Here is a 23,946-nt window from a genome sequence, read left to right as displayed (position 1 = left end):
CATAGGAAAGTGGCAGTTTATAATGGTACAAGGGGAAACCTCATGTTAGCATGAGGTGTTTAATTTTAAATGGACATATTAAGTAAGTCAAAGGGGGATTTTTGATTGATATACTTCAATACATTGATAGCTAGACTTTGGTAGTCAGCTGCAGGAAGAGGAAGTGGTCAAATAAGCAAACAGATTTTGGTGGCTAGCTTTAGGAATGTAATCTAACTTTTTTTTTTTAAAGCAAGGCAGAGAGAATGGGAGAGAAGGGCAAGGCCTGACAGAGGCATGCTGGAGTGGCCTAGTGTCCCTTCACTGACCATAGCCTCCCTTCTCCACTCCTCCCAGTCCTCCCCGATTCCCCTCCACCCAGATCCACTGCACCATTTCTCATGAGAAAAGAGCATGCCTCTCAGCAATATCAACCAAACACTGACTAACAAGATGTAATAAGGCTAGGTACAAATCCTCATTATTAAGGCTGGACGAGGCAACCCAGTAGAAGGAATGGTTCAAAGAGCAGCCAAAAAAGTCAGACACCCCTACTCCCACTGTTAGGAGTCCCACAAATATCCTAAGCTAAACAACCACAGCATGTATGCAAAGGACCTAGTGTAGACCCATGGAGACTTCATGATTGCTGCTTTAGTGTAAAGAGACTTAACTTTTGAAGGGTTTGAATTTTTAAAGACTGAATCTTTTAAGGGTATACTATATTTTGTATTATGATAATAACATGAGATCTTGGGGGTAACAAGAAAAGGAAAGGTTATGGTTGAATAGTGATGTGTCTGTGTCAAGCTGACAAAGAATCAATTGTGCTGGTTAGTTTTTTGTAAGCATAATACAAAGTAATCATCTAGGAAGAGAAAATGTTAATTGAAAGATGCCGCCATCAGACTGGTATATGGAGATGTCTTTGAGGTATTTTCTTGATTAATGATTTGATGTGGTATCTCTAGACTACTGTGGGCGGTGCCACCCATGGGCAGGCGGCCCTTGTGCATGCCTATTATATTGTTGATTCCTCAGTAGTATAAGAAAGCAAGCTGAGTCAGTTAGGGAGAACAAGCTAGTGAGAAGTATTTCTCCATGGCATCTGCCTGACTCCAGGTTCCTGTCTTGGGTTTCTTCCTTGACTTCCCCTAATGATGGACTATGATTGGTATGTTTAAGTCAAATAAACTCTTTTCTCCCCAAATTAGCTTTGGTTGGTGTTTATCACATCAATAAAAAGTGAACCAGGACACACAGCAAATACAAGTAATTGAAAATACAAAGTAATCAAGGACTACAATAATTCATTATAATGTTCACACAGATAAGCCAAAGTAAAGGATCCTAAAGGCCTGTGGAAGAGAGAACTCCATGTTCATGAAAGTATCAAAGAATCGAGTATGAAAGAATCAAGGGAGCAGCTCTAGGAATACTGATGGAGCCAGAAAACCTTTCCTGAAGCTGAGGATGTATCTCAGTTTATAGAGTGCTTTCTTAACATGCACAAAGCCCCGTATTCCATTCCTTGCATAAAGTGTTCTGTGGTGGCTCACGCCTGGAATACCAGCACTCAGGTCCTGGGGGCAGGAGGAGCAGATGTCCACAGTCTTCCTGCATAGAGTTCCAGGCCTAAGAGTACTTTGCTGCTACCTTGTGGGGTGAGTTCTTATCCCTAGCCTTGACTTTCAGGTCTCTCTAGCTGTCCATACAATCTAGCTGTGCAGAGATTGTACCTGGTCCAACCTCCAGCCCCACTCTGGGGCATAGGTGCTGCCCACAGGCCTGGCTCTAAGCTCAAGTTTCTTTCTTTACATGATTGACAGGTTGTAACCCAATCTTCATAGGAGAAAACTAGACTTTTTGTGCCTGACTGAGTTCAACATTGCTAATTCCTCAGGCACTATCTTGGAAGTTTTTCTGTAGTCATGTGAGGCCTAGCTCTTAACATGGGTTTCCTTTTTGCCCTTCTCAGTGGGAGGGCAGACTTCCATGTTTTCCATATGTTGCCACCACATAGAGGAATGAGTGTCAGAGCTCAGGTTTGGCTTATGCTGCTGTAGGACCTTAAACCCAGCACACTCTTTATCTCTGGTTACTAGTCTACAGGATTTACTGAGCTGGGAAAGCTCATGTATAAACCCTTAAAAATACATTAGAACTGATGGGTATGGTGGCTCAATACTAATTCCAGTACTAGGGAGATAGAGATAGGCAGAGTTCTGTGTGTTCCAAGGCCTCAAGCTCAGCCTGCTTTACATAGAGAGACTCTGTCCCAACAACAACAACAACAAACAAACAAACATGGGAGGGAGAAGAAGGTACTTTTCTGTGAGTTTGAAGTCAGCTTCCTTTACATAGTGAACTCCCAGGACAGCCAGAGCTACATAATAGAGAGACCCTGCCTCAAACAGCCTCCCCAACTAAGAGAGAGAGAGAGAGAGAGAGAGAGAGAGAGAGAGAGAGAGAGAGAGAGAGAGAGAGAGAACATAAAAACTAAGACTTGTAAACTTGTAAGTATGTTGCCAAGCTTAATGATCTGGGTTTGATTCTCAAGACCCACGTAGTGAAAGGAGAGAATCGATGCCTGTAAGTTATTCTCTGACCTCCATAGTGTACCAAGGCACATGTGTCCATGAACACACAAAACATAGAAATGCAATAAAAGCTAAAAAGTATTTAGCAAGGTTTCCTGCAAAATCCCTAGTAAAAAAAAGGCCAAATGCATTTGCATATTTCCAACTGAAGTAAGCTGCTGGGTGGGCCACCTCTAGACTAAGAATGGCACAGAGTTCAACTGTGACTTACAGATGTTCCATCGTGGGCATCAGTGAGCAAATCCTGCAAGGGCCCCAGGTCTTATTTCAGATACTCAGGGCTAGCATCCAAGGCTAGCTCATTGTCACAACTCACCAAGACATTCAAAACCAATCTCAGGATATCTGTCTGCCAACAATTAAAGGTGGTGACAGACAGGCTAAGTCACAGAACACACACACACACACACATGCACACACACACAGAGGAAAGGAATACTGCATGGCCACTTTCATTCCTGGAGCAAACATAATATGAAGGTATAAAGCTCTTCTAGAGGGCCAGGGCTCATGCACACACACACACAGACACACACACACACACACACACACACACACACACACCCCTTTGTTTTTGTTGTTGGTCTCCTCCTCTTTCTTCTCTTCTTCCACAGGGTATCTCTATATACCAGCCCCTGGCTGTCCTAGAATTCACTTTGTAGAGTTGGCTAGCCTCAAAATCACAGATATTCGCTGGCTTCTGCCTCCTTAGTGCTAGATCAGTAGAGGACACAAAGTTTTATAGGAAAGAGATAGTACACAATCACAAGATACTGGTGTGGGCTTCTATAGGGCATCCCATTTAAGTATATCTTCAATGCATACACACACACACACACACACACACACACATATAAAATCTTGTGACTTTCTAAGTTATATTTCTCAAAGGATATAATTTATAAGGTTTAAAGATTAAGCATAGCTTAAAATTTAAATAACATTTAAAATTAAGTACAATATATTAACTTAATTTTTACTCTTACTGTTTACTCTTAATGAATATGTTTGTAAATGAAATTGTAAGATGGTTTTGTGAAGTACATTGTTCAGATTTAGGGTTGAGAGGAATGCTAATATAGTAAAATTCAAGACTATTGACATTTTGGCCCTAAGTAAGTAGAATTTGTCGCCTTACTATTTTCATTTTGTTTTGAGATGAGTTTTCACTTTGCAGTCCTGGCTGGCTTGAAACTTATTTTGTGGATCTAGCAGTCCTCGAATCAAGAAGATTGCCTGTCTCTGCCTCTGCGTGCTGTGATTGCAGGGGTGTGCTGCCATGCACTGATATTTGCTTTTAACATCTTATTTGAGATATCTTTATGAAAACACACATTTTTTCCCTCTGTATATGCAATTTTTGGCTGTATCAGTTGTGTTCACATTTTAAATTTTTCATCAGAAAGTCTCAGGGTGTGAGGCTTTCTTTTTTCATGTCCTCTTCATTTTCCCCATCTTTCTAGCTCGTTTCACTACCAACGATTAGAATTTAGCATGGTATCCAGAGAGTAAAGACTGAAGTGGTTAAATGGAAGCTATAGGCTGGTTCACAGACCTGGCAGTGCATCTGCCCAGGAAGTACAGGAACCAAGAGGAGGTAGGGAAGGAAAGGTTTGTGAGCCTCCTGAGACCCCGTACTTCCCGGTGTGTGTTTAACTTTGCACTGGGATTGGCCAATCGAGAAGGCCGTTCTCGCTCAGAAATCTTGTTCAAACTTCAATTTCATTCTTTGACTGGGCTTTTAACCTCCGCTTCAGAATCAATCGGCATCCAATTCCGGGGAACCGAAATTTCAATTCCGGAAGGACTCGGACACGGTAAACGGAAGTGAACCGCAGCTCGCCTCCGTCTCTTCCGGTGTGGCTTCGTGCGGCCCCCTTCTCTTTTTCTCGGTAGTAGCAGGCCGGCTGGGCGGGTTCTGGTGAGGCTAGGTAAGGGGATGGGCGGTGGCGGAGGTGGGGAGTGAGGCCTGGGTGTGGCCTCCATGGCGACTCCGCTGGTTCCCAGGCCGCGAGTCTCGCCCCGTTGCTTCTCAGAGGCTAGGGCCCTGCACTTCTCAGGTCCCGGCCGGGGGCCATTTCATCGGAACGATATTTGAGCTCCCCGTGCCTTCGAATGTAGCCCTTGCTGCCTCGAACGCCTTTAAGGTAATCGTACAAAATTTTTGCCTTCCAGAAAGAAGGATTTCGGCCGTTGGAATCTGTCTTCGCGCCCCATCGCTCCAGGAACCTGGCCATCCCGCTTCATTGTGAGCAGTGGGTGGAATTTGATGGAGCAGGAAAGTCCCAGGGTGAGGAGCTTCTGTCCGTTCTCATTTCCTCCACAGTCTCTCTCACTATCAACTATTAGAATTTAGTTGCTTTCGTGGAAACCGATGCATTTCATTAGTTCTTTCTGTTTCTCTCTCTCTCTCCCTCCCTTCTTCCCTCCATCCCTCTCTTGCACTCTCCCTTTCTCCTCTCCCCTCTCTCTCTCTCCCCCAAACCTCATGCATCCATTTTGAGAAAGTGTTAAATGCTCAGGCCATGCATATTTATCTGTTTGCAGACCACAAACCATCCCTTACCCCTTCCCTTCATCCCAACAATAAAGTATTAACAAGGGAAAAATAGGGAGTTTGGCACTCAAGGGATGGCTCATGAAAAACTGAAACTTGGGACTGGAGAGATGGATTAGTGATTAAGAGACCACATGTCATTTCTAGAGGATCAGATTTTAGTTCCCAGCACCCATGTTAGTGGCGTGTAACAGCCTGTAATTCCAGCTATCTGGGAATGGGGAGACCAGAGTCTCTAGGCACTTGCAGTCATGTGCGCCCCCCCCCCCTTAAATAAATAATAGAACTCTGTTAAGGAATGGGTGAGGCTTTATTTGATATGTTATTTCTCCACTGGTGAAATGAGCCAATTCAAGCCAGATTAGAATATTAGAGCAGGTTTATTGGGACGCTGCTCTCTGGTGAGTACATTGGCCCCAAGGATAGAGGCCGGGGAAGTCATTGTGTGGAGTGGGGATTGGGGGGTGGGCAGGAGAAAAGGCATCTGTGGGCAGAGAAAGAAAGTGGGGGGGGGGGGGAGGGAAGGAGAGAGAGAGAGAAAGAGAGAAAGAAAACACAAGAAAGGGGAGACCAAAGTGTTTGGTTTATATAGGGAAGAGCCTTTGTGGGAAGGGCAGCCCAGTCCCTGGCCTGGAAAGTTCAGGGTTGGGCAGGGAATGCCAGGTAGGAACTGAGGGATTCTGGGAGAACCTGGAGGCCAGGTCTGCTTTGGTGTGTATGATATGTACCTCAGTCCCTTGTCTCCGTCTGAAGCCAAACAGTATTTTTCTAAAGTCGTATGATATTTGAACATAATGCTTTTCTCCTGGTTGGGTAGCATGTTTCAGGAAAACTTAAAATTTTTACCTTTTGTTTAATTGCAGGAAAAAATGGGTTTCATTATATGTTCATGCATGCACATTGTATATTTCGATCGTGTACTCTGTTGCCTCTTCTTATCTTCCCTTTTGTCAGATACTCCCTCATATAGGTTTATTGGGGCTGGAGAGAGATGGCTCTGCTTTTAGAGCGCTTGTTGCTCTTGCAGATGACCTGGGTTTATAAGATGGCTCACAACCCTCTGTAATTCCAGTTCCACAGGATTGGACACCCTCTTTTGGCCTCTAGGGCCATCAGCCTCTCAGGTGGGCACATATATACATGCAGGCAAAACATTAGGAAATATATTTTTAAAAAGACGTATGTATGCATGCATGCCTTTCCTTAGAGGCCAGAATGGCGTGGTCACCTGAAGCTGGACTTAGAGGTAGTTTTGAGTCACCCGTTGTTGGTGCTGGAAACTACTCTGTTTTTCTGTAAACACAGCAATCACTTTGCCAGGCTCTACTTTTAAAATTCTTTTATTGCTATGTTTTAAACAAATTTGTATGTATGGGGTATTTTGTCTGAGTATAGGCCTGTACACCCTCTGAGTAGAGTTTCCTTGGAGGCAAGAAGAGGGTATAATATCCCCTGTAACTGAAGTTACAGATTGTCATGAGCTGCTATGTGGATGCTAGAAATTGAATCCTGGTCCTTTGAGAGAACAGCCAGTGCTATTAATTTCTGAACCATCTTTCCATCTCCATTATGACTATTTTATTTATTCATTTTTGAGACAAGGTCTGTAGTCTAGGCTAGCCTGGTCCTCACTGTGTAGCCCAGGGTGTCTTTAGTGCAGTCCTGTTTCAGCCTCCCTAGTGCTACGATTACCTGCATGCGTGAACCACCATGTCTGGCCTTTAAAAAGAAAAATCTAGATTTCATTAGTGAAAACATAGATTTGTTGGGTTACTTGCTTAATGTGATCTCTTTCTATCCATGTACCAAGCTCAACCATTGTAAGATGAGCATATGTGAAACTTTGTGAACTTTAAGATCCAACTCCTATGGCTACATCTTACTAAAGTCACAGCAGTGACTGAGTCTGAGCCTGAGGAAGATGATAGCTTGAATCCTTGAGATCCGGGCTAGCTGGGACAACAGAATGAAATGCCTCCAACAAGAAAAACTGTCAAATTAATGGGAACAAAAATGTTAATGTATGGCTGAGAAAGCCTAGATTCATTGAATCACAGTGGAGTGGAGCACACTTGCTATAGGCTGTAAGAATTGGGATGGTAGTAGGCCAACACTGAACAAGACACCGTCTGGTGCTCATACTGATCCTAAGCAGTGGAAAGAACAGGAAGGGAAATTAGGTCCTAAGCTGTTTGGTCTTTCTCATTGTGCACTCCAGGGTTTGGAGTAGATTGTTGATCCTAAGCAGTGGAAAGAACAGGAAGGGAAATTAGGTCCTAAGCTGTTTGGTCTTTCTCATTGTGCACTCCAGGGTTTGGAGTAGATTGTTGATGACAATCGAGAAACTTACTAGCAATCTGATGGCTGTCAGCCCTATTTAGTGAACATGTAATTCAGTGAAGATGCCTGTATTTATGTAGAATACAAGTCTGTTGAAAGTTACACTTCAAGTAAAGTCTCAATCAGAGTAGAAAATAATTTTCACAACTTTCAAGAAACCCTACTTCACATTTTGGGAGTCAGGTACTTAGCTCATTATAGATAAACCAGCTGGGGACCAAGTACCTAACTATGTGAGTCTATGGGGGATATTCTCATTTAAATGAGAATATCCACTACATTAAATGAGAATATCCACTACATGGAGGGAGCATGTTGTACACTCACAAACTTTACTTACGTGTTGAAATCCAAAGGGACTTAGTTTTAGAGGCATGTTCGGACCATCTTGTGCTTCCTCTTTCCCTTCCTTTGGTAGATGTCAGGGTGCTAGAGGAGAGCATCTCTTACCAGCAACTGTGGCTGCTTCAGGAATGAATCGAGAGACTATAATGGGATTTCTTGAGACACACGGATGGCTGTGCTGAGTACCATGTGCGATACACCCGTGGAATGTTTTAACTTTTCATCCCTAGCCAGAATGTCTCTAGTAAAGTAAAGGGTAAGGACCTAACCAGAAATACATACCTGGCAAAAGTTGAAGCAATCATTTCAGTACTTATTGCTCTGAGCAACAAATTCTGAGATCTTCCAAGTCATTAATAAATTACTGAACCATTGCCTAAGAGTTTCCCTGTTTCCTCCTAGATTTCCCACCACTCCACCCCTTTCTCTCTTTAGAAAGCAAAAGGACCAATAAACAAACCAAAATAATGCAGAGCCAGAGCAAAACAAAAGGCGCGGAAAGCACCTGTACGCCCACAGAGGCTGCACACCCAGATGGGTGGCTTCCTGATGGCCCATTACCTTTTAGTTCTGTAATAGGAACCCTGGGTCAGTCTTTCCTCACTCTGTAGCTGCTCCCTGCCAGAAGCTTTTCAGTTTCATGAAGCCCCATTTATTGTTAGTCTCAGTGACTGTAATAGCAGTGTCCTATTCAGAAAGTCTTTTCTTGTCTCAATGAGGTAAAGCCTATTCTCTCTTATTATTCCTTATTATTTCTAATAATGAAAGTTCTTCTATTACAATCAACGTATCTGGCCATATCTTAAGGTCCTTAATCCATTTGGAAGTGATTTTTTTGCAGGATGATACATATGGACATAATGTATTTTTCTATATGCAGCCATCTTGTTTAACCAGCACTATTTATCGAACATCTTGTCTTTTTTCTAGTGTATGTTTTGGTTTCTTTGTCAAAACTGAGTGTCCATAGGTATGCGAACTTACGTCCATGTCTTCAAGTCCATTGATTTGTGTGTCTTATGCCCATGCCATGGAGTTTTCATTGCTATAGCTCTGCAGTACCACTTGAAATATGGAATGGTGATCCTTCCAGCAGCTTCTTTATCACTCAGGGTAGTTTTAGCTATCCAGGATTTTCCTTTGTGTTTCCATGTGAAGTTGAGAATTGTTTTTTCACTTTCTGTGAAAAAGTTGCATTGAGATTTTAATGGAAATTGTGTCGAATCTGTAAATGGCTTTTGATGGGATGGCTCTTTTTACTCTATTGATCCTTCTGATTCATGAGGGATCATTCAGTCTTTTAGCATCTTCAGTTTTTTTTTCTTCAATATCTTTAGGTTTTAGAACTCAGGTACTTGCTGTGTTAGACTTCTTCCAGTTTTTGTTATTGTTGTTTTTTGATGCTACTGTGAAAGGTATTGCTTTCCTGATTGCTTTCTCAGTCAGTTATATAAAGGCTACTGATTTTTGTATTAATTTTGTATCCTGATACTTTGAAAATTTATTAGCTTTAGAAGTTTCCTGGTGGAGTTTTAAGGTCTTTTATGTATAAAGTATTATCTGCAAATAAAGATACTTTGACTTTCTTTTATATCTGTCTCCCCTTGGTCTCCTTCTGTTGTCTTTTGCTCTAGATAAGACTTGAAGTAAGATTGAATATCTGTGGAGAGAGTGGACAATCTTGCTTTGTTTCTGATTTGAGAGGAATTACTTATATTTCTCTCAGTTTAACTTGTCATTAGCTGCAGGCATGCTGTAAGTTGCTTTTGTTATATCTTGTTACGGGAAATATTAAAAAAAGAATCCACACTATTGCTGGCATTGCACCAATGGGGTGGCTGGCCAGGCAATGGCAGGCAGTGGCTGGCCTGTTCTCATCTTGTGGAGACTCAGAGCTCCAAAATCTCTCCACCCAGTTCTCTTAAGTTCCCACTGGCAGGTCGCTATCACATCAGCCCCATGCTTCAAAACTCCCTTGGCCTTTTGTGGTGCACTTCTGACAAACCCCCAGTTTGCTGCTGTACCTTTCTCTCTGGAATCCAGTTGAAGGAAAATACCACACAAACTTAGTTCAGAATCAGTAGTAACTCAATCGCTGTGGGTGCATCAGCTAGAATCCTAATCTTGTAAGCCATATTAAATCTAAGTCCTCTGGTGGTCAGGAGACACTAGTAGCTATGGCACCATCCTGCGCTATACCCAGCTACTCTCTGCCTGCAGTCTCTCTACCTCTAGGCTAGCCCTATGCGGTTCGCCTGCCTCAGAACCACTTGTACCTTCTCAGCCATCTACCCTCTGCGGCTAGTTGTCACAAATCCCCTTAACCCAGTAAATCAAAACTCTAGAAGCTTATAATCAGTCAGATTTATATATCTATAAAAACTCAATTCACAAGATGCCCACACAGTTAATTTCAGAGCCAATTGATAATGATACAAGCTGCCCACCTAGATTAGGCAAGTTATCCCAATTATTCTATCCTTTTATGATATTCATAGGTACCTGTGGCTACTTAAAGCCACTCGGAATCTGGGTCGCCTTCCTCTTCCTCCATTTTCCTTCCTTCTCCTCTCCTCTCCCAGACTTTTCAGCTCCACCTTCCCTTCCACTGCCTAATCACCGGCTCTAGCCTTTACTTTATAAGTTGAGGTGGGGAGAAGGTTCACAAGAAGTCACGTGTGTGCTTGATTTGCTCCTTGTCCTTTGCCCTCCTGAGAAAGTGGAATTAGCATCAAAATCCAAGCAACCTTGGGTGCTATCCACATCAATAGTGTTTGTATCTCTGCTCTCCAGGGCTTCTGCGTGAAGGATGGATGTGTTCAAGACCTCATCCTTCATCTGAGGAGACGATAATGTGGTTTTTATCTTTCAATCTCTTTATGGTGATGTCTATTGATTTGTATATGTTAAGCCATCCCTGTATCTCTAGGATGAGGCCTACTTAATCAAGTTAGATAATTTTGTTTTTTAAGAGAGGGACTCTGTGTAGTCCTGGTTATCCTAGGACTCACTGTATAGACCAGGCTGTTCTTTTTTTTTTTTTTTTTAAGATTTATTTAATTATTGTAAGTAAGTACACTGTAGCTGTCTTCAGACACTCCAGAAGAGGAGTCAGATCTTGTTACGGATGGTTGTGAGCCACCATGTGTTTGTTGGGATTTGAACTCAGGACCTTTGGAAGAGCAGTTGGTGTTCTTAACTGCTGAGCCGTCTCTCCAGCCAGACCAGGCTGTTCTTGAAGTCTCTCTGCCTCTATCTCCCAGCTGCTGGTATTAAACAGTCTTTTTGATGCATTCTTGAATTTGGTTTGCCAATATGTTATTGAATATTTGCACCTATGTTCATAAGGGATTGGTCTGTAAGTTTTTAAAAAAATTTTTTTTTTTTTTGAGAGGCTGGTGCATTGTTTTGGTATCAGGGTAACTGGCCTCATAAAAGGAATTAGAAAAAATGCCCTCAGTTTCTATTTTGTGGAATAATATGAGGAATATTAGCATTAATTCTTTGAATTCAGTTTGGTATAATTCTGCACTGGATCCATCTGGTCCTGGGCTCTTGTGGTTGGGAGTCTTTTAGTTACAACTTCTTGGATCTTGGTTTGTTTAAATTGCTTATTTGATCTTGGTTTAACTTCTGTATGTCATAATATGAAGAAATTCATCCATTTCTTTGTATTTTCCAGTTTGGTGGATTACAGCTTTTTAAAACGTGTTTTTTTTTTTTTTTTTTAAACTGTTTTCCAGATTTTGTCAGTGTCTGTTGTAATTGAGTGTAAAAAAGAAACAAAAAGGAGGACATGCCTGCTCCTAAGTGGTTGAGCTTTATTTTTAGTATAGCTATAAGGAAGAAACAGGCTGGAGGGGCCCGAGTGAACATGGCCAGACTGAGCAGGGCCATGTGAGGAGAGAGGGAGGAAAAGCCAAGAGAGGAGCCACAAACCAAAAGGGGCAGCCTTGGCCAAGAGACTAGTGTAGTTAATGGCTGAGTTATATAGGGGCCAGAGGAGCTGGTGGGGGAGGGAAGCCCAGCCTTATAACTGGGCCGGAATGAGTTCAGGATAGGTGGGCTGGGTTTGCCAGCCAGGAGAACCTGTAAAGGGACTGAAGGATGCTGGGAGAACCTGGTGGTTTACTTGATATGTTAATAGGCACCTCAGTTAACAGTTTGTCCCAGGTTTGAGACTAAATTGTAATGCCTGTCTTTTCATGTCTAATTTTATTAATTTGGATTTCCTCTTCATTTTTTAGTTAATTTGGCTAGGGGTTCCTAGTCTTGTTGATTTTTAATTTTTTCTCAAAGAGCAAATTATTGTTTCATTGATTCTTTGTATTGTTTTTGTTGTTATTTCTGTTATAACCCAGAGTTTGGCCTCTATTCTTTTTGGGTGTAATTTCTTTCTTTTTTTCTTTTCTTCCTAAGGCTTTCAGGTGTATTACTAATTTACTAATACAATGTCTATCTGTTTGTCTGTCTGTCTGTCTCTATTTTTTTGAGGCATCATCTCTTTCTAGTAGTCCTGAAACTTGCTTTGTGGACTGGGATGCAATTGAACTCTCCAGGTGGTTTTTTTATTTTTATTTTTATTTTTTTTTATGTAGATAGTGCTATGCACTTACCTCTTAGAACTGCCTTCTTCTATCCCATAGATTTGGGTATGTTGTGTTTTTATTTTCATTATATTCTAAAGTTTTTTGTTTTTTCTTGCCCTTTTTTTTTTTTTTTTTTTTTTTTTTGATTTGTTTAGTCTCCATGAGTTGTAAACTTTCTGTTGTTGATGTCTGGCTTTAATCCATGGTAGTCAGAGTGTTTGCATTTTTTTTTTTTTTTATATCTTGTCAAGTTTTGGAGAAAGTTCAATGAGCTGCTGAGAAGAAATTGTATTCGTTTGTGTGTTTGGGTGAACTGTTTTGTACATGTTTGCTAGGTTCATTTGACCTCAGCATTTCTCTGTTTACTTTTCACCTGGATGGCCTATATTGATGAGAGTAGGGTTTGAAATCACCACTACCAGTGTGAGGGTCAATATGTAATTTTACCTGTAGTAGTGCTTCTGTTACAAGCTTGGGTGCCCTTGTGTTTGGTGTATAATTGTTTAGAATTGCATTATCCTCTTGGTGTGTTTTACCTTTAATGAGTATGTAGTGTCCTTCCCTATCTTCTGATTAGTTTTGAAATCTTTTGTCAAGTATTAAAATCTACATGACACACCAGAAGAGGGCATTGGATTCCATTACAGATGGTTGTGAGCCACTATGTGGTTGCTGGGAATTGAACTCAGGACCTCTGGAAGATCAATCAGTGCTCTTAACCGCTGAACCATCTCTCCAGCCCTTCTATGTGCTTCTTGTGTCCATTTGCTTGGCATTCCTTTTTTTTTTTTTTTTTGTATTTATAATATTTTTATTAATTCTTTGGAAATTTTATACAGTATACTCACGCTGCTCAATTCCTTGAAAGACCACCCTTACCTAACTACCCATACCTTACTTCCTGTCATTGTCCTCCTCCTCCTCTTCCTCCTTTTTAAAAAAAAAAATTTTATTAGATATTTTCTTCATTTATACTTCAAATGCTATCCCAAAAGTCCCCTGTACCCTCCCCTGCCCTGCTCCCCTACCCACTCACTCCCATTTCTTGGCCCTGGTGTTCCCCTGTACTGGGGCATATAAAGTTTGCAATACCAAGGGGCCTCTTTTCCCAATGATGGCCGACTAGGCCATCTTCTGCTACATATGCAGCTAGAGACAAGAGCTCTGGGGGTACTTTATTCCTCCTTAGAATAGGGAACAAAATACCCATGGAAGGAGTTACAGAGACAAAAGTTTGAAGCTAAGACGAAAGGATGGACCATCCAGAGACTGCCCCACCTGGGGATCCATCCCATAATCAGCCACCAAATGCAGACACCACTATTGCATATGCCAGCAAGATTATGCTGAAAGGACCCTGATATAGCTGTCTCTTATGAGGCTATGTGTTGCCAGTGCCTGGCAAATACAGAAGTGGATGTTCACATTCATCTATTGGATGGAACAGGGTCCCCAATAGAGGAGCTAGAGAAAGTACCCACGGAGCTGACGGGGTCTGTAACCCTATAGGTGGAACAACAATTGGCATTCCCTTTTATACCCTTTACCCTGATATGATGTCTATCCTTGATGGTAAGATGTGTTTCTTTGGGCTGGTGAGGTGGCTCAGTGGGTTAGAGCACCCGACTGCTCTTCTGAAGGTCCAGAGTTCAAATCCCAGCAACCACATGGTGGCTCACAACCATCCCTAACGAGATCTGACTCCCTCTTCTGGAGTGTCTGAAGACAGCTACAATGTACTTACATATAATAAATAAATAAATCTTTAAAAAAAAAAGATGTGTTTCTTTGATGCAGCAGGAGGAGAGATTCTATTTTCTAATCCATTCTATTAGTCTGTGTCTAGGTAGTTTATTCTGGTGTTTTCTTGAGTGTAATTTCTTCACATTCAAGTTTTTTTTTTTTTTTTTTTTTTTTTCTCAGTGCCCTGAGTTGTTAGATAGAAATTGCTTAAATTTGGTTTTATTGTGGAATATTTTTCTTTCTTTGTCTAATATGATTGGTAGTTCTGCTGGATATAGTAGTCTGGGCTGACATCTGTGGTCTCTCAGAATTTGTAGAACGTTCATCCAGGTCTTTCTGGTTTTCAGAGTCTTGAGAAGTCAGGTCTTGTGGGCTAGTCTTTATATGTCACTTCATCTTTTTCCCTTGAGGAGTCACTATCTCGGCATATTTGGCTTCTTTTGGTTTGGTAGGTGTACTGCCTAGTTTTGTGTCAACTTGACACAGCTGGAGTTATCACAGAGAAAGGAGCTTTAGTTGGGGAAATGCCTCCATGAGATCCACTTGTAAGGCATTTTCTCAATTAGTGATCAAGGGGGAAAGGCCCCTTGTGGGTGGGGCCATCTCTGGGCTGGTAGTCTTGGGTTCTACAAGAGAGCAGGCTGAGCAAGCCAGGGGAAGCAAGCTAGTAAAGAACATCCCTCCATGGCCTCTGCATCAGCTCCTGCTTCCTGCCCTGCTTGAGTTCCAGTCCTGACTTCCTTCAGTGATGAACAGCAATGTGGAAATGTAAGCTGAATAAACCCTTTCCTCCCCAGCTTGCTTCTTGGTTGTGATGTTTGTGCAGGAATAGAAACCCTGACTAAGACAGTAGGTTAATTTCTGTCTTTTGCCTCTCAGTTTTTAATTTTTGGGTATCTTTGTTAGTGTTATGAGTTTGGGGTTCAGAGATTTGTCAGTCTGACTATTAATAAAATTTAAAAAAGAAGAGGCTTTTATTCAAATACTAGTGCCAAGTCTACACAAAGGAGTCCTAAATACAGCACCTAGCCACCTCATTCAGGGGTTTATAAAGACAAAGAATACAAAGATACAATGTTTTCCAGCAAGCAGAAGTCCTTTTTTTTTTTTTTTTCCAAAATAAGCTTGTTTACAGAAGCAGAATAGCAGTAAAAAACCCTTAAGAGTAACCATTCGGGCCTTTTTTATGCCCACCTCAGTTCCTGAACAATGACATGGAGGCTTATTTATTTGTGAATTAATGCCTAGGCCTTAAGCTAGGCTTGTTCCCATCCAGCTCATAACTCAATTATCCCATTTATATTAATCTAAAGTCTGCCACGTAGGTGGTTATCTCTCTTCAGTTGCAGCTTCCTTCACTTGTTGGTGAATCTTCCCACACCTCATTCTTTCCCAGAGTTCCTCTCTCTGCCAGATGTACACCTTCTATTCTTCCTTTTGTTGTAGGCCACAGGCTTTTTTTATTTTAACCAATCAGAAGGTGCCTAAGGCAGGCAAGGAAGGACAGATAGATTTTCACATAGTGTTCAAAAACATCACTCTAACATGTAACAGCCCCTAACACTTGGAGGTGTAGTTTTGCTTTATAGTTAGTTCTTTTAAGCACAGAGATTTTAAAGTTGTAGATAACATTAGCTGGGAGTATTGGAAAATGTGTGTTCTGGCAAATAGTGGTTAATGATCAGAGATCCAAATTAATGGTACAAATGAATGGTGTCAACATAGAAGGTTTGGTGGATATAGGAGCTGATGTTAATATACTTTCCCAAAAGTCTTGGAATCTAGATTGGCCACTTCAGAAGGTTTACACACAATTTATAGGAATTGGTAAATTATCATGAATAAGACAAAGTGTCCAATGGATTACTTGTGTGGGACCAGAAGGGCAAATGGAAGTTAAGACCTTATGTGGCTGACATACCCATAAATGTATGGGAAGGGATCTTTTACAACAATGGGGTACTCAAATTAATATTCCTGCAATTCCAGGGACAGCAGTAAGGAAATCAGAGGTGATTAGGTTGATGCTTCTGGGGAATGTACTAACACGGGTAACAGAGAACAATCGCAGGCTGTGCCTGCCCATGGTCAAAAAGCAGGACAGCACAGGTCAAAAAGGGACCGCTGCAAACATACTGCTCCTTCATGTATATGCCCCAGCAAAACATCATCCAACCGACTTTCCAAAGAACCCTTAAGTTTCCACTTCAATTAGCCATCAGCAGAATGTTAGCCATCACATTGGTTAGGTTTGTTTTATGGAGACAACAGATAGTTTCTCATATAGACAGAATGCACCTTGTTGAGCTGTAGCCATTTGTATTTATTTGAGGCTAATACTGAGAGGGATTTCATATTTTTTATCATTTTTGTTGATTGTTGTTCTGGCAACCCTTTCCCCAAATTGGTATTAGGAGTTTGTTGTTTTGGATAGGATGGATTTCTTCCTGGTTCTCCTTTGTTGATGGATATATTCGTCTGAGGCAATGTTTTCTTTCTTATGCTCTTGTAGATGACCCGTCTTCTATATAGATTCCTTATTTCTGCAGTGTGAGCTTGGTTGTGAGATAGATTCTATCTATCTATCTATCTATCTATCTATCTATCTATCTATCTATCTATCTATCTATAAATATAAATATATAATTTATGCTTGTCTCAAAATGTTATTTCTATTGGTTTTTGCAGGGCTAGAGAGATGACTTATTGGTTAAGAGTTACAGTTGCCACGGACCTGGATTCAGTTTCCAGCAAAGTTCCCAGTGCCTACATTGTGGTTTATAACAATCCATAATACTAGTTCCAGATCCTTTCCCACCCTCCTTGGGCTCCAGACACTCATGGTGCACATACTTACAGTTAGACAAGATAGTCATACACATAAACATGAAATTGGTGTTTTGTTTTGTTTTGTTTTTGTTTTTCAAGGCGGGGTTTCTCTCTGTAGCCCTGGCTGTCCTGGAACTCACCCTGTAGACCACAGACTGTTCTGGAACTTACAGAGATCCACCTGCCTCTGTCTCTGCCTCTCGAGTGCTAGGAAGGTGTGCGCCATCCATCATGCCTGGCTGAAATATTTTTTAAAAATCTTTTTAAATATAGTAATACAGACTACAGGATACAGACTGATGCAGCCTACTGTGGGTGGTGTGGTTCCTGGGGTCTTGGGGTATATAAGAAATCAGAGGGGGAAGCCAGAAGCTAGTGACAAACAGCAGTCTTCCATGGTTCTGCTGCAGCTCCTGCCTTTAGGTTCTTGCCTTGAGTTTCTGCCCTGACTTTCCGAATTGGTGGACTGTTTGTTGGAAGTGTAATATGAAATAAAACATTTCCTCCCCAAGTTGCTGTAGATCATGGTGTTTTATCACTGCAGTATAAACCCTAAGATGGTGGGTTTTGTATGTATGTCTGTATATTGTGTATTTCTTGATGCCCAAGGATAGCAGAAAAGGGTGTTGGGTCCTCTAGGACTGGATTTATAGATGTTTGTGAGAATTGAATTGTGCTGGGAATTGAACTTGGGTCCTAAGGAAGAGTTATTTTCTGAGCCACCTCTTCAGTCCAAGATGTTGAATTTTAAGTAACTCATGTGCCTACTTTCCTGAGTTCTTTTTTTTTGGTTTTTCGAGACAGGGTTTCTCTGTATAGCCCTGGCTGTCCTGGAACTCACTCTGTAGACCAGGCTGGCCTCAAACTCAGAAATCCACCTGCCTCTGTCTCCCGAGTGCTGGGATTAAAGGCGGGTGCCACCATGCCCGGCTTTCCTGAGTTCTTTATATGTTGTTTATTACAGAGTATAATTTACGTGAGCATACACACACACACACACACACACAAATATACAAATGCATTAATAAAAAGGCTCTGGTGTTACTCAGAGTGCTGTATTAGTTACTTTTCTGTTGATATAAGAAGATGTTATGACCAAAATCACTTAAGGAAGAAAGCATTTATTTGGCCTATAGTTCCAGAGGGAAAGAGTTCAGGTAATAGTGCAGAAGGTAAATGAGGAGCCCAAAGATTACATTTTCATGTGCACACAGATGAGAGCAGAGGAAGTGGGACTAGGTTTATAAAAGCATCACCCTCAGTGATGTTTATTCTCAAGCAAAGATCCACCTTCTACAGCTCCATAATTAAACAGGCCTGCCAGCTGGGGACCAGTGTTCAAATACAAGTGCCTATAGAGCATGTTTCTTGTTCACACGGCAACAAATACATACAATCCCTCAGTCAGTGCAGGTGCTGTTAGTGAGCCCACATTACAGGGTATACATTTTTAATGGTTTTCATGACCTTACCTGCAGAGAGCTAGTCTATAATGTTTGATGACAGCTAACTCTGCTTTTTGATTGATCTCAATAGGAATTTAAGTCATCCAGATTAAGGAGAATGAATCTCGTCATTTTCCACTTTGATGCATAAGTTTCCCTGACGTGTCCTTGGAATCGCAGAAGAATTTGGTCACATATTTTACCATCAGACTAAAGAGATGGACTTGACTAGTTTGTCCTGTGGTAAGTCCTGTTACTGCTGTTATTCTGTTGTAGGTCCTGCCTGCACAATATAGAGCCAGAGATCTGCCAGTCTGTTATTTAGTGCTGAGGTGGGCTGAAGAGGACTTGTTTTGTATATCTAGCATGTGCTTGGGAGCAGGCACTGCATAATCATCACTGATACATTTATATATATTATTTATATATATATATAATATATAAAAATATTATATATAATTATATAAAATCATATATAATTAAATATATAATTATATATTATATTAATTATATATAAAATTAAGTATATGATAAATTATATATAATATATACATATAATTTTAATCATAGGCAAATTAAGAGTTATAGTTCTCAGAAGTTAAGTTTCCCTTGGCTTTAATGTGAAACTAATGCACTTTTTTTTTTCTTTTTTTTGGTTTTTCGAGACAGGGTTTCTCTGTGTAGCCCTGGCTGTCCAGGAACTCACTCTGTAGACCAGGCTGGCCTTGAACTCAGAAATCCGCCTGCCTCTGCCTCCCGAGTGCTGGGATTAAAGGCATGTGCCACCCTGCCCAGCTCTAATGCACTTTTCTTAATGGGCAAGATAGTTAATCATATTTTCTTGCTGTAAAAATTGGTATGGCATTGTAGGTTACGGGGGTTTATATCTTGAGTGAACCAAGTTATATATTAGTTGCAAAAAGATAAACTCCCACCCTCACAGTGAATGTGGGCTTCTTGGCAGCTTTGTATTGATGTATCTTTTATTATTTTATTTTTCAAGAAAGTCTGCTTTCTGGTGACCAGAACTGCAGTCAAGGAGAAGAGACAGAGGGAGAAAGCATGCTGGCTGATTGCCTGAAAAACTGTAATAAGGTATGAGGAACTATTGCATCCGTCTTTCCATGTAGACAGACTTATCTCCCAGGATTCCCGAGAAGGGTAAAGCCCCTGACGAGGACTAATTATCCAGAAGAGGCTTTTCACATTGCTATAATGCTGTGTTTATAGTCATTCCTAGTTAGTCTTGACCATTGCAGTGCCAAATACCAGGGGCTTTGACAGTGTTCTTAAAGATAATAAAGCATACATATTACTCTATTAAAAACTTTGTTTTCATATTTACCCCCTTTATAAAATATGTCTAGGAGTAGTATTAAAACAAAGAGAGAAGATGAAAAAGATCAGGGTGTGGTGAGGTAAAAATGTTTGAAATGTGCCCTTAAAACCACTCTATTAGAGTAGATGGATGGAGAGTGTGGGTCCCAAGAGACTATGGGAGACCTCACGCTCTCTCTAGGCATTGAGTTCTCTATCCTTAGTCCTCCGAGAGGACTGGTGGGGATATTAACTTGGCTGAAACAAGCATGTGGGGGTGGTTTAGGATTTTGTGACTTTTCAGGATGAGGCTGTGGATTTCTCTGAAGAGGAGTGGACTACAAAGGCTCCAACTCAGAACAGCAAGCCTGGTGCTGTGGCGGTGGAGGAGCACACAAGCCTGGCCGCTGTAGGTAAGTTGGTAGTTGTTTGCCTATGATGCTTCATGTGGAGCAGGTACAGATGATGTACTTAGTGTGCTTAGGAACCTTGTCAAGTCCAATGCGATAGATAGCAGTAATAACAGTTTTCTTCTAATGTATTTAAACTAACATGTTAGTTTAATTCAGGGGGCATCTACATCAAACTTCAGTACCTCCTATATGGTGTATATGCTTCATCACTGAGCTGCAGGCCTGGCACACTGTGGGTTGGCTTGTTTTTTGTGTGTCTGTGGTAGTGCACACCTTTAATTTTAGCACTTGGGAGGCAGAGACAGTTGGATGTTTGTGATTTCAAGGCTAGCCTGGTCTTATAGAGTTCCAGGACAACCGAGTGCTACTCAGAGAAACCCTATCAGAAACAAAAGCAAACAAAAAGGTTTATTTTTATTTATTGTTTTTTGTGTATAAGTGCAGGTGCACATATGCCAACAGCACATATGTGGAAATCAGAGAACAACAACTTGCTTCTCTGTGCTCATCTTGTTGTTTGAGGAAGGGCCATTGCTATTTTTGCCACAGTACTTCTGGCTGGTTGTCCAGTTTCTGCCTTTCATCTCACTGTAAGAATGCTGGGACTAGGATTACAGACGTGTGCCATTGCAGTTAATTTTTTACTACTTGGTGTCCTAGTTTACTCAATGTTGCTGTGGCAAAACCCCGAGTAAATAAGCAACCTGGGGAGGAAAAGGTTTATTTGGCTTACAGGTTATCCTCCATCCAGGGAAGCCAAGGCAGGAACCTAGAGGCAGAACCTGGAACAAACCATGCTTGCTGGCTTACTCCCTTAGGCTTGCTCAGCCACCTTTATTCTGACCTGGCAGGAGGTCTGCATCAGTTAACAGTCAAATAAAGGTTCTATAGACATGCCCGCTGGCCAAACTGATGGAGGCTATTCTTTAGTTGAGGTTCCTTCTTCCCCAGAGTGACATTGACAGACAAGATGTGAGTTCTGCTGTTGAACTGAGGTTGTCAGTGTTATTTGGAAAGCTTTTGTACCTGATGAGCTATCTTGATGACCCACTGTGGTGCTTCTTAAAATGTGCGTAACCTAGTTCTGTTGAAAAGTATGTTCTTGTCTCCATCTTTGATTAATGGGATAGCACTTTCTAGTTAGTATTCTATTTCATGACTATCTGAATTTGATGAACTATTATATTTGTAAGTTAATGGTTTACTTTATTCCTTAGCAAACATTGTAGTGATTCATTTTGTCAGAAATGTTAATATAAAATTAATTAATATTTTAGTGGTGAGAGATCCTTGGGATCGTGGGATTAAAGCCTTGTCTCTTTATCCTTTAGAAATAATTGCTGCACTTATTAGAATTATGGACCGAAAACCAGGTTTGATTGTGCATGCCTGTAATCTCAGTAGGCTTACAAGTTTTAGGGTCTAGCTTGGACTACAAGAGTCCCTGTATTGGGGAAAAATACATATTATAGACTTGAATCATAGAAAAGTTTGCTATTTGTTCTATTCATGCAACTTTGCATATAGGATATCAGACACTTATCAAACCCAGTGCTTTGACTTGTTGAAAGCAGTGGTGAGCACATTGGAGGGAGTTCTTCAAGGTGGATGCTTACGAAGAGCAGCATTGACTAACGGCATACATCATTGTCAGTTCCTCTCTTCTCTTTGTCTCAAATACTTTTTCATTTTCTTTTTCTTTTTCTCTTTATGGTATAGTCTAAGTAGTTGATTCTCCTCCTTAGACTCCTGTGTACTGGGATTGCTGATGTTCTTACCATGCTCTACTTTCATATTTCTTCCCTTTGCTCTCTGGTAACATGTTTTTATTTTATTACCATGTATTAGTTTTGGCAGAATTAATAGTTAGCATTTTTTCTCTCTAAATCTTCAGTTTGCTCATAAGTCAGATTTATTTAGGAAACGATGGAGACATTTTTAACTTCTTTGCTATACTGTTGTTACTTAAACCTAATCTTGGGTTTAATTCTAGAATTGGAAAAGCAACTACAAACCAAAGATTTAGCACCAGAGCAGGATTTTTTGACAAGACACACCTTCATGGAGACACAGCAGGTGGTGAGTTCAAGGAAAAGGATATTTTTTTATTTTATGCACTTAGCCAAGATTGACTTTTTTTTTTTTTAATTAGAAGTCATGGAGAGAACTGGGTTTTTCAGTAGAAGGAACAATCTCTTATATACTTCAGAAGATGAGTATTAAGAGGATCCAAAATTAAAGTGAAACTGACCAAGAAGGCACATTTTCTCATGTAGACTTGCCCTCACAGCAAAACAAAACAGCAAACCAAAATTCCTTGCCATGACTGATTTTTTTTTTCCAGTTGAATTGCTCCAGAAAGGCTTGTGTCTTACTTACACTGGTGAGGAAGTCCCCTAAAGATCATCTCAGGATTTTAGTAACCATTGGTATTAATTTCTGTTAGTGATTTTGTGTTCTGACAAATGGTAAAGATGAAAGTCTTCATTTTTAAAAGAAGTAAACTTATTTTTAATCACATAACAAGTTTGAAATATGCTTGGGAATGTGCCACAACATAGGGGGTACGATAGAGTTCCTTGTATAGTGATGTAAGCTTATTTGCAAGAGGTGCAGAAATTCATGAATATAGAAGGTCTATTGAGTGACTGTGGATAGAGGAATGCTCTAGGAGTACTGAGACCTGAGGAGATAGATTATGGGGACTTAGTCTCTTTTAAAGGGAAGGATGTCACTTCCTCATTCTCCAGTGAGCATAGGTGATGTTTACTTTGCTCAAGCTGGCATTTTTGTGACGGTTTAGGATGCAGTGACCTTTGAAGATGTGGCTGTGGACTTTACCCAGGAAGAGTGGACCTCACTGGACCCAGTTCAGAGGAACCTCTACAGAGATGTGATGCTGGAGAACTACCAGAACCTGGCCACAGTAGGTAGGGCTGCCATCCCTTGTTCTAGCTTCATAAGAGAACAGAAATACTGTTCTACAATATGGTGTCAGCTCAGAGATCATTGGGAAATGGCAGATGAAGTCCCTTAACATAATTTAATACATCATGGTAGTTCTCAACTAAATGGTGGTTAGTAGTGTCACTACTACTATGCTAATCATATAATTTTGAGATTTTTCCTCTTTTTGATTTGTTTTGTTAGTGAGGAAAGGTCTCATCCTATAGCTTAGGTTGGCTTCAAGCTCTTAGCACTTCTCCGATCTCAGTCTTCTGAGAGCTGGGATAGCAGATGTGGGCTATCACACATGGCTGTCATTTTTGGCAATCTTTATGAATCTGTTTCTGAAGATAAGAACTAGTGCTATCATTTTTTTCCCTATAAGTGTGAAGACCCATGCTGGGCACATTTCTGTGTTGTAGAGTGCTTGTTTAGACACATGAGGCCTTGATCTGTATCCCTGGGGGTGAGGGTGGGATAACTTTATAACACTTTAGTAATTAAATAATACTATATTAGATCTTATTGGGAAAAATGGTTCAGTGCACTTTGTTTTACATTTTTTTAAGCATAGAATTTTTATTAATAACGAAGGAATAGGGATATTGCATGTCATTAATAGTTTATTTATTTATTGATAGTAGTGGGGATAATTTAGAACTTTGTACAGTCCAGGTAAGTGCTCCACTACTGAGCCATATCCTTAGCCATTTTTTGGTTTCTTGAGATAGGTCTCACTCTAGTTCTATAGCCATGACTATCTTGGAATTCTTGTTTTTCTCTTGCCTCAGCCTTGTGAGTGTTGGGATTATATCTGTGCACACACAGTCTTGGTCCTCCCTA

General features: G+C 40.8%; 1 protein-coding gene across 13 annotated transcripts in view; it reads left to right on the top strand.

Moving 5' to 3' along the window:
- The first annotated feature begins 4,246 nt into the window (after window positions 1-4,246).
- The window catches only part of Zfp26 (zinc finger protein 26), a 31,852-nt gene continuing 12,152 nt past the window's right edge, over window positions 4,247-23,946 (top strand). The window contains exons 1-7 of one of the 13 annotated variants that reach the window (XM_011242456.2): window positions 4,247-4,396; window positions 4,755-4,869; window positions 18,519-18,670; window positions 19,431-19,522; window positions 20,049-20,157; window positions 22,151-22,236; window positions 22,961-23,087. In XM_011242456.2, the coding sequence (XP_011240758.1) occupies window positions 18,646-18,670; window positions 19,431-19,522; window positions 20,049-20,157; window positions 22,151-22,236; window positions 22,961-23,087 (439 nt within the window). In that variant the 5' untranslated portion in view covers window positions 4,247-4,396; window positions 4,755-4,869; window positions 18,519-18,645. Of the gene's footprint in view, window positions 4,511-4,754; window positions 4,870-18,518; window positions 18,671-19,430; window positions 19,523-20,030; window positions 20,158-22,150; window positions 22,237-22,960; window positions 23,088-23,946 lie in introns of all 13 variants that reach the window. The other 12 variants (NM_011753.3, NM_001357809.1, XM_011242451.3 and 9 more) reach the window with 12 other exon arrangements.

The sequence above is a fragment of the Mus musculus genome, chromosome 9, assembly GCF_000001635.26.
Source record: "Mus musculus strain C57BL/6J chromosome 9, GRCm38.p6 C57BL/6J".
Lineage (NCBI taxonomy): Eukaryota > Metazoa > Chordata > Mammalia > Rodentia > Muridae > Mus > Mus musculus.
Note: the sequence above shows the minus strand (reverse complement) of the source record. Positions and strands in the feature narration are given on the sequence as shown.